Source organism: Spodoptera frugiperda, chromosome 27, assembly GCF_023101765.2.
Source record: "Spodoptera frugiperda isolate SF20-4 chromosome 27, AGI-APGP_CSIRO_Sfru_2.0, whole genome shotgun sequence".
Taxonomy (NCBI): domain Eukaryota; kingdom Metazoa; phylum Arthropoda; class Insecta; order Lepidoptera; family Noctuidae; genus Spodoptera; species Spodoptera frugiperda.
Window position 1 is genome coordinate 9,905,558 of NC_064238.1, and position 18,670 is coordinate 9,924,227.

Here is an 18,670-nt window from a genome sequence, read left to right on the forward strand (position 1 = left end):
ACAGCGAAAGTAAGCAACAATCATTGCAGTGTTGATTGTTCCAAATACTAATCACAGATTTTTTATTCCGTGTGTACATTCTAACCTCATATAACAGATTAGCTAGCTTTATAAAAATCTAAATAAAAAATCCCACATGCGAGCGAGGGAAGGTTGCAAAATTTTAAAATTAGCCTTTAGCGAAAATAAGTTTATATGAAATTGATGTAAACATCATTACATTAGAGAGCGTCCCGGTCCCGACGGTGTTCATAATTCCGTTGATTACGAGGAAATTGCAAAGCTTCGCAATGGTTGACTGTGAACACGGAATAAGCGAGATAAATTATATTAAATTTTGTATTAACACTTTCGTTTTTATTGTGTGTTTCTGTTGCTTTGATTTAGATAATAAACTGGGATTTTCATGTTAAATAGCTGATGGGTTACGGATTTTGTGACTAATAAAAGTAGGCTAAGTTACTCCTTAGTACATCAGTTACCTGCCAATAAGAGTTCTGTTAAAATCGGTCCAGCGAGTTTGGAGATTAGCCACAATAACAAACAGACAAACAGACAGACAATAATTGTACATAATTTTATTAGTAAAATTATGGTTTTTTCTCCATAAGAAATACTGTAGTGATACAGGTAGGCATCGTTTTCTATTTTTATATTAAAACCAATCCAAAATAAGGTACTTATAGGTAACATTTTATCGATCGATACTATGACTATTTACTGAACCCCAAAATGTTTTCTAGATTATTTAGTCGTACTCAGATTCTTTGAAATAAACGCCAAATGAAACAATCACAAAAGCGTAAAGCGTAGGCTTCCGATCGTAGAAATTACAGATGAATCCACTCGATTGCCTCGTCTCTAGGGATGTTCCCGGAAAACATATGGTATAAGGAGAATGGCAGGTTTGTATGGGAGTTTCGTACAGCAAAAAATTTTCGTGTTCCCGAATATTTTTGGGTTTAATTGGTAGTAAACATGATTGGAAAGCCCTATAAAAATTCTCAGATTTTTAGAAGCTGGGAGATAAGAGATATAGCCAGTTTTATGTTTGAGGTTAGGTTTGTCTATGGCCAATGGGAATATTCTGTAAATATGGATATTTTAAGGTAGAATAGTAGAATATACATATAATAGGAATGGGCTAGTAGAGAAGCTTGCAGTTAATAATATCAAAAGCATAGGTCAATCGCCAAGGTTAAGCAACCCTTGTCGACTTTGGTGTGTGGATGGGTGACCATCATAGAAAGTCTCCTTCGTGTTTCGGAAGGAGAAATAGTAGGAAGATAAGAAATGACTTATGGAACATTTATCTTGTAATAAAGTAAGCTACTATCATCATTGTCAAGAGTTTGTTTCGCGTTGGCGTTGTATTTCGTTGAGTGAGTGAGGTTACCGGAGGCGCAATTACCCCTTCCCTAACAACCCTTAAATTCCGAACCCCCAAAAGGCCGGCAACGCACTTCTAACGCCTCAGGTGTACATGGGCGGCGGCGATTGCTTACCATCAGATGATCCGTCTGCTCGTTAACAACTTTTTGCATAAAAAAGGTTAATTGCTTAAGCTTAATTGTAGTACTTTAGTAAGTTTATTCAGTTTGAGAATATTTATCTATAGAAGGGTGTCTCATTACTATTGAGAGGTGGTCCCAACATTACCCTTTGTTCTTTATCATGTGTAAGCACTAAGCACATAAACATTGTTTAAATGAAAAAGAATATAGGAAGTTGATAAATTGACATGAGAATTTACCCATTCAGTAGGGTGCTTAAGGAGTGACCTATGTCCAGCAGCGGTCTACAATAGTTTGATAATGATTAAGAGCTGATGAAGTTTTCAGTGTAGGTAAATAAATAAAACAACTTAGTTTTTGAAGGAATTTCATTTACTTTATTTTCTTATAATTACTTGATTGGTTCTTAATATTACTTCATCCAAGAAAGGGGCAGGTCGGCTCATACCCTCATGGCAAGCATAACTCAAATACCAAAGAATGCTCATAACATGTGAGCAGCATCCCACTGTTCTTAAACCTACAATACAATTACAGCAATCACTTTTGATTGTGTCCCGGCTATTCATATTTGTTTCTGCAACTATGAAAACAAAATAAGTTCTAGGAGAAGAGTGGCAGGACTTTATTTTAGCTTGAAGCAACATAGACCATCTGGAACATAGAAGTTCAAATTGCATACTTGGCCCCAGCAAACTTCACAAACTTCATTAATGGAAGGTGTCTGTAAAGAAATAACATTCATGTAATTCAAAATTAAGTATTTACATATGATAGATATAAATTGCGCAAAACATGATCAGGCTAGAGAATTAATCTTGACACACAATGATTGGTTTTTACCGAAGACCTTTCAAAAAATACTAAACATATTTATTGTTCACTGGAGTAGAGAATGGAAAGACCAGTATCCTTTTGTTGTTGTTAGTAGAGCCAACATCATTAGTGTCTTACATTTAGCAACATAAAATTGTAATTGCTCTTTGGATTGCGTTTTTAGCTAGCTAATTACTATAAATATGTTATTTCATATTATTATATACCTGCTGGTGCTCCAACAAACAAGCAGTGTTGTCGGGAGTAAGACTTTGACCACGTGCAGCACACATCAGTTCAGAATTATCACTTTCCTGCTGATAAGGTTCAACGGGTTGAATATCTTCATTTGGTGAAGTATCCTTAGTTTTCACTCTTAACCAACACCGCACACAAGCTTTATCGTCAGGATGAAGCTAAAATAAATAATATAAATAAAGAAAAGCTTTCATTTAAACATACATGCTATTAGTGGAAAATATTAACATTGTTTTATTTCTTAGTTTATTTCAAATAAATAAAATACCGAATTGATAAAAGTTATAATATGTACATGTTCTTATTTATACCTGTCGTGGTTATATCTAAGTAGCAATTGTGTAAGCCGTTCTTTGTTTTTCTTCAATCAAAATTCTGCATTGCCTGATTCTTAGTATGGGTTGTCCACATACAACACAAACACTGATGGCCTATGTGTCTTCTCGGCATATTATCAGAAGAACATGAATGACTAGCTAGCTGCCAGCATTCATGGTAAACATGGTCATCTGGTGTAATCTAGAAATAATTAAATGATTTTGAGTATGGCTCACCAAAATAATAGGTACTAATAAATTATAACAGTGTTATGCAAACCAATTAAGGCAAGTAAATAATACATGTTACCGATTACTTATGTGTTTATTTAGTGTGATATCACACGTAAAAGTTATTGAAGTTCGTAACTATGGCCCATTCGTACACACAATTTTATGTGGAAACTACTTACATCTCTAAGATATGTCCACAGACGATTAGTGTTGACGATATCTTCACCGTCATTTGATAAAGCGTGTCTTCTTCTTCGGGACAAGCGAACATTGCAATTGATGCATTGCAAACTCGTCATTTTCAATAAAACACGTAACACACAACACAATTAATAAAGCGTCCTTTCGCGAAAGTAGTATCAACAGATAGAGAACGGAGAAGCAGTTGCTCAACTCAACGTAAAAATGGCCAGATAATTGTTAAATTGTTTAATTTCTTTAATATGAAGTTACAAACTACAATCCAAAACAAAACAACGGCAAAAACTGGACAGACTTTGAAAGATTAGGGATTTTACGAACCTGTCAATAAATAATTGCCATTACAAAAAAAATACTGATGGCAAAAATAATTCCTATAAATATAAAGATTCTATGCATATATATGCATTAATTATATATTCTAAGGTATAACCTGTAATTGGTTGATTATATTTACTGTTATTTCTATTTCAAAATATTGATTTATCATTTCGAGCCTTCTGATATTTTATTAATGGCAACTAACTAAACATGTCTTCTACGTTTCGTTTCATTATATTACGTTTCGTTACTAAAATCTTTTAATTGATATATTTGCTAAACCCCAGCTTCTAAAAATATTATTTTTACAAAAAAATTAATGGTTTAGTTCCCTCAATAAGTGGTACAAATTTTATCAGGGAACACCAAAAAAAGTATGCTGTACGAATTCTGCCATTCTCCTTTCAGACTTAGATTAAGTTAAAGATATTTTTCAAGGTATTCCTCAAAGCACATCCAAACAAGACGTACCTAGACCAAAATGAAATGGAAACATAAGGATATTAAAATATCGCCGTAGATATTAAAATATCTAATCTATTATATAAAAATAAGTCGGGTTTTCCTTCCTGACGCTATAACTCCAGAACGCATGAACCGATATCCACGGTTTTGCATTTGTTGGAAAGGTATCGGGCTCCGTGAGGTTTATAAGCAACCTATTCACTGGGGCTTTGAAGACACCCAGGTTATACCCATCAGGAAACAGACTCTGGCAAGGAGTTCCACTCCCTAGCAGTTCGCACAAGAAAGCTTGAAGCGAAGCGCTTCGTGCGAGTGGGTGGGATATCTACCATGAAGCGGTGACGCCTCGCCGATTGTCTTGTGGTTCGATGATGGAAAGGACTAGGGGGAATCAAGTTGTGCTATTCCCCCGCTCACTCACCGAAATATATTAACTTGCAATATCTCAAAAACTACCTACTAACTACCTAAACGTATAACCTATGTAAAAACCTTTTTGACTGAGGGATAGAGTGGGAATGGCCTTGGGTTAAGTGGCGTCATTTATAAAATCTGAAACATAATTTTAACAAACTTAGAATTCTCATCATTCTATGTATACTACTTACATCGCTGACCTTATAGAATCCCAAATCTGCTTAGTTAAACAAAAACTTCAATAAAATATAATGGTCCGTACTCACATACAGTATTACTCGACAGTTTTACGTTTTACGTAACGTATTTTAGTCAAAATCAATGTGTGGACCGCAAACCATGGTATAGATATCCCACCCCACTCGCACGAAGCGCTTCGCTTCAAGCTTCAATAACTTGCTTATGGGCAGACGTGCTCCATCGTAGGTCGCATTATCACTTACCACCAGGCGAGATAGCAGTCAAACGTCGACCCATCAAATGTATAAAAAAAAACTTACTGCTCGAAGGCTCGCACCGAACAAGCTCGATCGAATTAAAATAAAAGTAATTTCCTTCGAGCCTACTCGAAGCACAGACATCCTTTGGCTCACGCTATTCGGTGAATACTACTGAACGGTGCACGTCCCTCGGTAGAGCAATCCTGAATGTGTGAACGAAAGCCTGTGCCATGGATTCTACTCGACAGTTCAGCTCGATCAACTCTCAAATAATAATTTTATTATTATCTATAATATAAAAATAAGCCGGGTTTTCCTTCTTGATTCTTGACGCTATAACTCCAGAATGCGCGAACCGATTTCCTCGGTTTTACATTCGTTGGAAAGATCCCGGGCTCCGTGAGGTATATAGCAAAGAAAAATTTGGAATTCATTGGTGGCGAGACGGAGTTCGCCTGGCTTGCTAGTTATGTTATCATTACTCTATAGAATGCATAACGTGTTTATAAGTGGAAAGCTAACAGGATTTTACAGGAGAACTATTTCATCTCAGAGTAGTCGGATAGGAAATGCGGGCCTCATCTACCTATTTAAGAGGTTGACGTGTAAAAGAGTTACATTGTAACCTATTTGTAAAAATAAATATAATTTATTATTCAATTTATATTTTTAGGAATTCTTTTATTCTTTTCCTCACATATCCATAGTATGTACCTATATAGGTACAACAAACCACACCCACGTTCTTGGCTTCAAATTCGTTCACATGTTCAAGAAAACAATTGAAATTCATACGAAATTTTCTTTCTTTAGAAAATCAAAGATTTTATTTTCTTTTATTAAATCTATTGTGCGAACGATTCCTATGCGGAGCGTGTAAGGTCGGATTTCACCAAGTCTGAGAATAAATTCTATTACTTAGGTTCACAAAGGTCAATAGCTGACGATTTGAGTCACAATATAGACCCTTTGTTCGCTTTTTGACATAGTAACTACTTACATAGCTCGGTAGGCTTAGTCTGAAAAGTTTGAAAAGGGTTACAAAGCGATTGACCAGGAAGAAGGCTTTTATTTGTACTGGAATAAATACGATTGCTTAAATACAACTATCGAAAATAACACCTAACATTGCGTTGAATTTTAATAATTTGTTATTTAAAACTGAATGAATCTTTTATAGATCAGACCCACAGTTCAGCTAGGCTATTCTGCAATTGTCAATTGGAAACACTCGAAGTATATAACGGAACGAGCGAGAATGCGATTGAGGCATGTTAATCGCCAAGCAGCAATGGTGTCTTACAGGCTGTCGATGGCATTCATTCCCTTTACAATTGTCGAAAGGTTAATAGTTGTTCATACACTAACACCTTCGTGTAAAGTAGTATCAAAATATAGAGCCACCTTAGTTAGTCTAAATAAGGGTGCTTGTCCGCCAGAGATGTGCTAAGCTATGTTGCTGTGGATGCATTTGGCTTCCACCAATCATATTCATTGGTACACACAGCTTAACACTGGTAAAAACGGACTCAGCTCAGCTATGTTTTATGTGAAAAAATACGTGCTATGGATGTGTGCTATTGATTCATGGCTTCCCTACTATCGATACATCGCATACTCAAGTTACGCATCTTCCTCGCACAGCTACATAGCTTAGTATCAGTGGAAACGATCACATAGTTTCACAGCTTAGCTATTACATCTTCGTAGCATAGCTACATAAGCCAATCTCTATGGGAAAGTAACCTAACCCTACTGGGCTCATCATTTACTACGGTTTTGCTTAACAATGGCTATAGCGGCGAGGTTTGCGAATTTGCATAATCTCTACAGCTAAGCTGAATATGTTTATGTTGGAAGTCGGTTACTCATAACAGTTTAAGCAAGACTGAGCCATAGTCCCTTCAGACAACAGCCGCTAATAGCTCATTTTCATTTAGGAGACAGGCCACACTGTCTGACGATGTTTAATTAAGTTTTGGAATAGGGATGATGACGGGGTACGAAAATTAAACATCTATTTAGTCCATCAGTTAAGAACCTAGAAATAACGTCACGCGATATTTCAAGTATTTGTTTCCGGAAGATAATACGTGTAAAACGTTTTAAAATAATCTACAAGACGGACATTAAAATAACAATTAGTCATCTATTCTATTGAAGGTCGCTCTTTCTTTTTTTAAGTAAAAACCATGAAACAAATACAAATAGGAGATGTCATAACCGAATTTCCCTTTAACATAATGCGTGACACTTTATGGGGAGCATTTAGTCCCATACTATAAACACGTTGCCAATTATCCACATTTTAATGTGTCACTTTCTGAGTGGTTATACACCTATCCATTTGTTTTGTCACAGTGCACAATCATATTATGGCATCTCCTCTTTGTACTTGCTTCATGATAAAAACAGTAACAGTAACAACATCAGTTATTTTACCGACCATTTCAGACCCATATTACAACAAAAACCATAGGTACTTTTCCAGATTTTCGGGCAAAAATCACCATCATTCCAAAATCACACTTCATCAAAAGTCCAATTCTTACTCCAATCTTCGTGACGAACTCAAAGTCCCTCCTATAATGAAACGCTATTATTTTAAGCAACCAACATGAACATAATGCCCCCTTAGACGAGTTGTTCCGTACAAAAAGACTTTGACCCTACTTATGCAGCAGCGGGTACTTATGTACCCACAAATGAATTATACAAAGGAACCTTTTCAGTAGGAATTCCTTATTCATCTTGTCTTACATTACCGCCTAAGCTTCCTGGCGTAGGTACTACGTAAGATGGGATGTAGGTATCTGTACTTTTATTTGTTCTAATCTCGTAAATCATTCGTCTGATTTTGTAAAGGTTTTTTGTTATCTTGTGTTGAAAAGGATTGGGAGGAGTTTCGAGATTTATGGATTGGATGTATCTTCTACGCTGTTATTTATTCGCTGTAGATATTTCTTTGGAGAAGTTATCGTATTGTAATGTTTATTCGTTTGCTTTCTTCTGTCGATTTTTTATTTGAACTACTCTCGCCTAACACTTTTTCCGACGTTCCGATAAATATTTATTTGTAATACTTTTGTTCTTCAAAAAGAATTGAAACTACTTATTTATTCATCCAACGTTTTTTAAGACAATAGACATTGTAAATATAAAAGAATACAATCCACGTACGAAGTTGCATAGAGATATGAGATACTCATAAAAGAAAAGGCACCCAACAATGAAATCGCCCAGTACATTCAGAATGGAAGGACATAAACCGTCAAAATGGCATCCATAAAAAGCGAAGACTATGTTAATCCCCTCTTTAGGGGTACAAAGAATAGTGGACATTCACGAAACAATTCCACGCCCGTATAAATGGCACCACACAATGTTGACTCATTCGTCTCAGTACGTAACTTCGTCCTTTAGAAAAACTTGAGAAATTTTTCACAGCAGCGAAAACATTTTCTTCAGAAGAACTTAGTTAAAATATTTTTCACTAGAGACTTGGTACCACGGGTATTTCTATATTTCTCTATATTGTGCACTCAGCTGGTTTGTTGCGAATGTGAGAAATGTATCGTTGACATCGTTATTTCGTGGTGCTTTCAAATTTTGTTGCTGTTGGGAATAAGTTGCTGTACTGGAGAATAAGTTTTGAGCGTGATTTTGAAAATAAGGGTGTAAAAGAAAATGACTTGGTATATTTTTGTTAGAATAAAATTATTATAGCATACTGCATACTTTTAGTGTCAGGTCCTCAAAAAAGAAGGTAGAACGTAGAAGATAATATTAGAAAACATTTAGCACACTATAGAACAAATCATTATACATGCAGATAACAAAGGACATAGGTAATCTTTATAACCTAAAAGTATTGTATAAGTACAGCCTTTGAGTGAGCATGACAACTCCAAAGTTGTCATGCTCACTCAAAGGTCTCATTGGCGGTGGCACGGGCATTGGATCGCTAGATTTCATACAATATGGTTGAGTTTGGCGGTGCTGGTGTAGGTGTCATGTCCGTGAACGGGCACTGTCAATTGAGACTGGTCAGCTCCAGACTGCATTAATTTTGTTGTCCTCAGGGTTATTTTCTTTTTCTATCACTTTGACTTAATATTAGTTTTACATTGTTCTCACATAGTTGAAGCAATCGAAACAATGTAACCATGAATTGTATTGTGAATCTGATTGGAAAAGAGTAACCTATGGAGTTTCCTGCTCGTTCTTCTCCATAGGAATCTACACTTTGGAACGAGCAAATAGCTTCACTAGAGGACTGACCGACAGACTGACGTTATAAATATTATTATATTTGCTTTGACGTTCAAAAGTGCCTTCCTGGTCTAATTAAAATAAATAATTTTGAAATTGACTTTGACTATTAAGTTCTTATTTCTTAAATACATAGATTACGAAAATATTTCTAGTAAAACGGAGTGCAAATTTGCGCCCCAGTCTTTTGTATAGACAAGTCTAATAAAATAGTTAAAAAAATGCTACATCTTTAATCTACCTTTATGAGAAAAAACTTCCTTATAAACATAACTGTGTGTAACATAAGACCGCCCATTGTACTCAAATTACTATTACAATGTAAACTTAGTTATTATTTGTATGTGTGCAATAAAGTATAAAATAAATAAATGTCAAACGCACAAAGGAAAAAATGAACCTTATATTCAAATCAAATAATTAATAAATTTAGACTTTACATTGTGTAACAACCACAAAAACAACACACGTATATAATAAAATTAAACATTTGTACACATCCCTTTACCTCTAAATAACTTTCGAGAAAAGCCCTAAACGGATAAATTCAGTAAACAGCAATGGAAATACAAATAGAAAGTGCCCCGACCTCACCTGTAGGGAATGGGAGGTGAAGAATTCTCATTATCAAGCCAGGCTTGAAGAAATGCGAACAATTGTTGTAATGAAGGACTCCTGTCACATACCTCTCGCGTTGTTTAAGAACCAAGTGTGGGTTATACGCGTTTCAGATACGGTTTGTTTACGCCATTTTGTTTTTCGAGTTGTTCGGTACAAAAGGCCCTTTGCGGCTGTAGACGGTTGGGTTATATTGAAAGGTATTGAGTGAATATATTTTTACGAAATTAACTTTCTAAGTGATTATGTTGATTCTCTAATTTTTTTAACAAAACTTACTCACCTAAAAATCATGGTTTACTCACGTACATTAATGGAGAAAAGTTCTACTAGTTCTGTAATTAATGTATAGTTATTATGTAAACAAAACTTTGTCATAAATCACTGCCCATTTCTGAAAGGTGGCATTTAAAACAACTTTTCACGCATTGAAAGTTTAAATTAAAAGTAGTAAAGTATGATATTCATGTCAACAGTACAAATACCTACTCGTAACTAAGTATATAAAATACTACAAACAACAACCATACCTTACCAAACCATACACAAAAGTTACAGGAACTTACTACCAACCCTTTGTTATGTGCACGAAGCTATGTTACAAGCTATGTCGACCCTCGTTACTATTTTGTCGCTTTTTAATTAAACAGCAGGAAAACAGCAACAATAGGTGTACCTAACTTTATGAGTTTCCGTTCCCTGTTGAAGATAGACGGTGTAATATCACATTTTAGGATGCATAAGTACCTATTTATTAATTTCAGGATAAAGAAGGGTCAAATTAAAAGTATCCTTAACCGACGAGCATGCATGAAAAAACTGATGACTGTTGATGAAGCCATAGAGGTATTGACGATTCGTAGCAATTGGCAGTCCATTGTCTCTGCCTACCCCCATGGGAAACAGACGTGAAGTAATGTAGGATAGATGAATAAAATAAAAACAGAAATCTTACAACTTTGACCTACAGTTAACAAAGAATTTTACAAGAATTATATGCATTCCAAGAAAAAGACGCTTACTTGAGTCGTTTCAGTAACGTCTTTTCCACTTTTTTATATCTAGAAGAAACGAGGAAGAGACATTAAAACTGCTCCAGGACTAACTCAAGAAGGTGATACCGAGGCTAAACCATTTAGGTAAAGACTAATAAATTAGTGTAGCGGCCTTCCACCAAGAAGTCTTTTAATTTCATATTCCAAGACTGCTGGGTGTTACGTAAACTTCGTTTAATTTTAATATCTTCAAGGAAAACTAAACTTTAATAAACTTTTTATGTCATAACTTTACGCTCATTTTGCCGTGCGGTGTAAGTGGATTATGTGAAATATCTCGACATAAAAGACCGCAGGGGGCAGTAAAGTTTTATGTCTCGACTCTAGAATATGGAGATAACAGTCAGTTTGTGTTTAAGGAAATATTTACTTTGAACGGTCCTTTCCAGCTTTGTTGTATTTTTACTTTTTAATACTTTTTAACCTTTATAACCAGTTATCTATTTCAGTTTGCAAGTACAAACGCTTCGCACTGTTCAATAGGAATTTCTATTGGTGCTAGACCTAAATAATGTTACATGAAAGATTATTTTTGATTGATTACCTTTGATTTAGTATTTCTTATTCAATCACAAACAACAGAAGTCATACAAACAAATCTTACACAACGTGTAAACCAGAATACTTTGATCTCAAAAATACAATAATAGAAAAGCTAGTGGCGAACGAAATACAAAGACATTGTCGAACAAAAGCAATACATCAATACATTATTCAACATAAGAAATAATGTTCCAAATTCTTTGCAAAAAATGTATGGAAAGATTGTGTAGAAATAACCAACCGTGATCGACGGTTGATTGGCAGCCGAACGAGAATCTGAAGAGAAAATAACAAAAATATAAGGTGAGATGAACTGACGAATCGGGACGAGCTTACAAGCTATTGACTTGACGAATGTTCGAGGGGATTGGGCGCCAAAGACGCCTGTATAGATAGGTGATCACATACAATTATTAAGATTAAAGTAGTGACAAATTACTTTTAAGGAACATAAATCGTTTAAGATAAGTGATTTTAAAACATACACCAAACAGGAGAATCAAAATTTGGTTGCAATACATTTGAAACCTTCAAGACATTCAATTCTACTCGTTTAATTAAATGCATTGGTATTGCATATTGATGCATGGTAGCATAAATGTGCATAAGAGTGTGGGTACTAAAACTACCAATGGCAATTATCAATGTGACTTTTTCCAAATTATATGTACTCTCTAAGATTATTTAGACACCAATGACAAACGGTGAAGGAAAACGTCGTAAAGAAAACCTGGGCTTATAGTTTCTAATAATAAGTTTGAAATCGCTAACCCGCATTCAGCAGGCATGGTGATTAATGTTCAAACCTTCTCCGTGTGAGACGAGACCTTTGGTTAGCATTGGTGACTTATAACTGATGATGTATGATATAATATGTGATACTCAATGCATACATTAAAAAAAATTACAAGTGACTAACCTAAATATAATCCATATAGCATACTCTTTAAATAAGTTAATATTATGTACTGAGTTCAGTAAAGGTACCTATCACCATCAGACCAATACTCGGCGCGTCAGATCCATATTTCCAGGTGACCAGCTTCGTCCCAATTACAGATTTATCCAGATGATTGCTTAATCGAAAACCGATCAGATGAGTAATTCTACCAATATCGAATATATCCTTGTAAATAAACATTTGTTTCATATATTTCATATAAAGCTACATGGATGATTTATACATTAATTACACCTAATAATGCGTAACTACATTTTATATAAATAAAACTACACTCAAATTTTGATAAACTAAAAGACCAAATCTGTCCTTATTATCACAGATATATCGAAATCATGATTTAAGCATTGCCCACACACACACATTAATACTTTTTCCTGTATCGTGGGTGTTTACAAACATACAAGTTCACACGCACATGAAACCCAGACCCGAAACAACAAATTATTGTTCGTGTGGGTCGTGGAGTATCGAACCCTGATAGACGTCCCACGGCAGCCAGTTGGCCAGACACCGCGCCAACCGGACAGTCAAATTCTCTATTCTCAATTTCACTCAAGAGGGATGTTTTTAATCGGAACAATTCTCCGTATATATTGAAGTGCTGCCATTATTCCTATTGACTTATAGTCAACTAAAATTGGATTCAATTCACAGTACTAGCCTGTAGGATCTTACTAGTACCGAGCAAACACCCTTGGGGATATCGATGTAATCGATTTTGGCCAGATTTGTTTGTTCACTTCAATCGATTACGTGACGATTGTAGCCAACACGATTGCTTTGAACTCTAGGGGCTCTTTCGAGGCTATAGTCTATGAGTGTCTGTTCCTAGGACGGCTATTACAATTTATTTTGTACGTTTTCATGATCGGGATCGACGAGGAATCGTTTTGATGGAGCTCGTTGAGATTGTAATGTCAATTTCATTTTTCCGGATCACGCCGTGAATGAATGAATGGACGGCACGTTCTAACATTAAAAATTCATTTTGATGGAGGAAAAACGAAATAAATATAATAAGCTTGTAGATCCTAAGTAGTTTTCTGGAGCTGCGGACTACCTAGCGGGTTTACTGGGGCTCCGGCTCGAAAAACAGGAGTAGGAACGGGGTGGTTTTTAATCAGTAAGAGTCTGACACTCTTTCTCGCCTTGCCCAAGGCGGGAGAAGTCATTGGATGATTTCCCCCCTCAAAAAAAAAAAAAGATCCTAAGTAGTTTAAGTTTTATAGCAAAAACGTAACGAGTTTAAACTATAATATATCTAAGTGATTGCTCTCTTGTTATTAAAAGTAAATAGCCATATAAATTAGCTATGTAGAGCCCGTAAACATACATTTTTATGAATTTTGGCGCAAATTTTGAAACTTTTCCAAGGCACTTACCGACTCAGCGATGCATACGCCAGCTGATAGTGCGCAAACAACTTTGATTATGCAAATTATCCTTCATGAAATGCGCCGCACATTTTTTGGCAAACTCACCAAGCAATATGTTTCTCAGACATGCAATGAATTTTTATAGCAATTTCACTTTTATAGCTTCGCTTGTAAGGTAAAAATTTTGCCTTCTTTTATTACATTGAAAATTTTTGCAGCTCAATGCTTGGTCAGGGTTAGGTAGACCAATAGATGTAACGATTAGGTGTGTTTTGTGAGAAAGTAAAACTTCAGCAGATGTACATTTTTTTCTTTTTGATATTAATGTGGCTAAAATTACTTATAATTATTTACTTTGTAATATTAATCGAATAGTTCTTTGTATTTGTAAAAAAAAACCATTTGTACATTTACACCTCAGTCCAATGTATTGAATATTTTCCTAAACCCACTTTCCTAATAACACGGCAAATCTATCTATTTGTGTATAACTACAATTGTCCGACAGTCATTCTCCCAACCCTTGTAACATCGCCGTATTTTCCACAGGTACAATGCATCCTTTTTGGGGCATTTCCATCTTTGGAGGTCCTTTAAAGAAAATCGCCCTTATGGAGTAACTCGTGCGTCAATTCGTTTGTCCTCTAACTGTTTGGGACGGAATTCATTGTGAATTTCATCATTTTTGGGGCCACATCGTGCCGCGTGTATGGTTGTTTGCATTTGAATGTTAGAGTGCGGTACAATACTTATTATTTATTTTTATTTTATTTATTAGGCTCATCAACAATTCACTTTTTATATGGTAATGAATGATTGTAGGAGGTTCTCTATAATTGATTGTGTTTTTCAATCAGTCAGAAAATTCATCAACAATTGTTTACACTCAGATATAAGTGAAGTAAATACTTCTAAACCTTACTTAACTTTACTTTGAATCTAAGTAGGTTTGATGGTATCTGTAGATTCCTCTAAAATATTCACGATGTTCCCTAATAGGGACTTTTGCCAATTATTGTGCGTTCATAAAGATCTAAATCGTTGACTAATACACATAACAAACCAACGACCTTTTACCTACAATAAAAATCTTTACTTTTTTACCAATCCACACTCATCCATCTTCCACAAAATGTTAATAACCTCAAAAAACTGGAAAAATCGAAACAGATTACTTGGTTTCCGTTACGCTGCAAAAATTTCGCGACGCGACACAAATGATAGGAATATTATAATGACATGTCCCACTTTGGGAATATGATGTGATATACTTACACACCGTCGTCTACCACACCTGATTTTATACCGTATCTGTTTGTTTTAAGGTTTATTCTACAATATTATTTTTTGATTTATTTCCTTGTGGTCTTTAGGTGGAAATCACAGTTCCTGGGAAACTTTGAGCTTAATGAACTTCTAGGCACTATAAAAATAATATCATTACATTTTATGATGATGCATTGGTTGAAAATATCTGAGTAATCGAGTGTTGAAAATGTACAGTAGATATAATTTATGTTAAATACAAGTAAACTCAGAATTACTTGTTTAACCCTTTTGGAGATCTCAAAGGGTTTTATAATTAGTCCGTAATATTACTGTGATATAATTATTTATGACGGTTTTCTCTTTGTTCCAGGTGTACAGATAGCATATTTTGCGATAATAGGAACACAAATGTTCATGATCGTACTCAGCATATTCCTGTTTTATGGGATTTATAAAGTAAGTATCCATTTTTCTCTAGTCCTTTAGTCTATAAACTCTTTTAAGACCTATAAAAAAACACTTTATCAAAGTTAGCATAAGATTCAAAATTATACTATAACGTTTTAACCTGGAATAGAAACCCGCCCAATAGACTCGAAAATTAATTTGCTATGTACCTATACCATTTATGTTTAATGTCATGTGGTCTCTTTCTTCTCTACAAAGTACACAAACAGTTGATTGTAGTGTATACAATAAAGGTTTCTTCAAAAGCCTCTCTCGTCTACCCACAAAATGTCAAGCCACTGAGATTGTATTAACAAAAACATGTTCCATTCTTCATCTGAACTAAACTACCAAGCTTAGAACTTTTCAAACAAAAAGATTTCATCATAAAAGAGCAACAAAATCCCAAAAACAAAACTTCTCAATATTTATTCGGGTCCAGAACAATTTCAGGGGACTTGCAAAATAAGTGTAATCAAAAGCATTCTATTTCAACCTCTACGACATTCTATTACATTATTTTATGCGTCCCTAAAATGCCAGTTTCAAGACTGTAGCTCTCGTAAAGTGGGAAATAAATGTATTTTTGTACCTAGCAACACTTTACCGAGGGTTTTAATAAGATTGCCAGGACAAATTAAATGGGACAGTTTTATTTATAGTTTCCTAACTTGGGGTTTTGGGAGTTAAGCGGGATATATGGTTTTTATCTTTAACCGTTCCGTGTATTAATTTGGTTATTATCCAGTTGGTCAAAGATATATACAGATAATATTAAGTTAATATGTAGGGTGATGTGGTACACGAAGGACGAATTGAAAAATGTTATTCAGATTGGGCCTTGTCCCAAAAATATGTTTTTTTTACACATATTTGTTTTACTCTTAACCGTTGTTTTTCAGTTATTCGTCTATTTTTTTATATTCAAGTTACAAGGACTACTAACTTAACCTTCTATTGTGATTTGTGTAATATCTTTATTTTATTTACTATTTATGTACACGTATACAACATAAAGGACAAAACATTTTATACAATTAAGGTACATAGGTACATATCTTCGTTAGGTCTAACAATTAGTATATTCGTAATATACTAAATACCTAGTTTCTCGCCTGTCCTCCATAATTGAAATCTACATTTCGGAACGACAACTGACTGACAGACTAATAGTAAGTACAGGCTACAATTTAGGTATTTGATATCTGAGCGTTTAGATTGCCTTGATATTGTACCTAACTTGATTGATATCATACAAATTAAAAAAATGGGTGCTATACAGGATGTAAACGGAACGCTCCCAAACGCCGCAAACAGGTGATGGTAAAAAACAAGTTTTATTTTCAAAAAAATAAGGAATTCAATGTTTATATTATGTAATAATAGTTATAATCAACTGCTTTAGTCTGATGTTGCATGAATAACACGAAAACAAAAAATATTTTTAACCTTTTTCAAGAGCATTCCGTTTACACCTGTATAGCATATGTGCACCTCTACACACCCCTATAGGTATAAAAAGATGTACCGTGATCACTTTTGCTTGAAGAGTGCTACTGTCTAAGTCTTTGCACTGACTTGAAACTAGTTGAAGGCAAATCCTCGTCACTAACGTCGTTCACCGGTGACCACCACGGCGTTTAATGTATTAATTATATTTTAACATACATACAGTTAATTAATTTATTTATTTTTTCTAGGAAAACGTGGCATTCTTAGTGCCGTGGGTCGTCGGGTGTATGACCTTCATGGCGCTCGAAGCAATGGCCATGGTGTACTCCAATATTCTTAGAGATCATGTTAACAAGGTAAATATCACTTTATTAATGCAATAATAAAGCATGGATTTAATTGAATGATTAAAATACTACGTTTCATAAAGAAATTGTCGTATAACTCTGAGTTTAGACTCTAAAATTTTAAGACTTTTTAAGTCATAAAATGTATCAATTTTATTTAATTTTATTATGACTTTCGTGAGACATACTAAATTAATTATTATTTTACATCGCGTCGCGGAACGCTGCTCGTATGAGCCTCAAGCATGGAAATTAAAAAAGAACTTGAAATTAGTCGAGTTCCTCGACAGCGTAAGCCGATAACATAATAATTAATTTTATTTAATATAATAACCAAAATCTGAATGAATAGACACGATATAAAATCTCATGCAAGGGTGAATGCACTAGCGACCACAAAAAATAATCATCCTACAAAATAAAGTGCTATGAAATTGTATCAAAGTACTCGTAATATGTGGACCAGCCATGCATTTTTATTCATATACAATTTTCACTGTGCAATAACATTTGTGACGTCACATTTGCTACACAGTGGCACAAACCATATCCGCGCGCAATATTGCCAGCTCTGGCACAGTGCAATAATGATTTTATAACATCTTCGTATGACGTGCGAAATGAAATCTGCATTCAATATGCGTCATTTATGTAGATATGAGGAAAAAGACGACGTTTTTCTACGTTTCCCAACATTTCAATGTTAAAAAGTTTCAGTGAATTGGAAGTCAAATTAAGTTATGTTTTTCTTATGTTATAAACCGGTAAACGAGCAGATTGCTTACCATCAGGTGATCCGACCTGATGGTAAGCAATCGCCGACGCCCAAGGACACCTGAAACACCAAAGGCGTTACATGTGCCTTGGGGTTAGTAATATATTGGGGAATCGGGGATTGGGAAAATTGAGGATGTGGATTATTTTTAAAAAATCTGTAAGATACAGTGCGATAAGTGTTTTTAATTCAATTGCAACTGTGATTACAGAGCATTATGGTTTAAATTCCGAGTTATACATATGAAATCTTATTGAGATTTTTTTATGGAATAAGAGGCAAACGGGCAGACGGATCACCTGGAATCACCTTTCAACAAGATTATTTTTACCATCAAACAAATTTTCAATCTAATTGTTCAATTATGAACACAAAATTCAAAACATTCTTATATAAAATAGAACACAATTCCACCATTACATCAAAAACAAAAACAACAACGCAAAATGAACCTTATAAACAAGACAATAGAAGGATTATAATCAGCGAATTGTAGCAGTGTTCCTTTGTTCCCTTGTTTGTGAACAACGTACAGGATGTGTTACTCCATTGATTGTTGCCTGCAGCGC

At 34.8% G+C, this 18,670-nt stretch overlaps 1 protein-coding gene and 1 long non-coding RNA gene across 3 annotated transcripts in view; one reads left to right on the forward strand and one right to left on the reverse strand.

The window, feature by feature from the left end:
• LOC118263850 (uncharacterized) overlaps positions 1–18,670 on the forward strand; it is an 85,249-nt gene that overhangs the window by 48,098 nt on the left and 18,481 nt on the right. For both annotated transcript variants that reach the window (XM_050705216.1, XM_050705215.1), the window contains exons 4-5: positions 15,451–15,536; positions 17,228–17,335. In XM_050705216.1, coding sequence (XP_050561173.1) covers positions 15,451–15,536; positions 17,228–17,335 — 194 coding nt within the window. The remainder of the gene's footprint in view (positions 1–15,450; positions 15,537–17,227; positions 17,336–18,670) is intronic.
• Positions 1,882–3,553, reverse strand: LOC126912577 (uncharacterized). Its single transcript, XR_007707281.1, has 4 exons — positions 3,319–3,553; positions 2,900–3,107; positions 2,558–2,746; positions 1,882–2,238 (listed from the first exon to the last, which is right to left on the reverse strand). It is a non-coding gene; the product is annotated as an uncharacterized LOC126912577 (long non-coding RNA).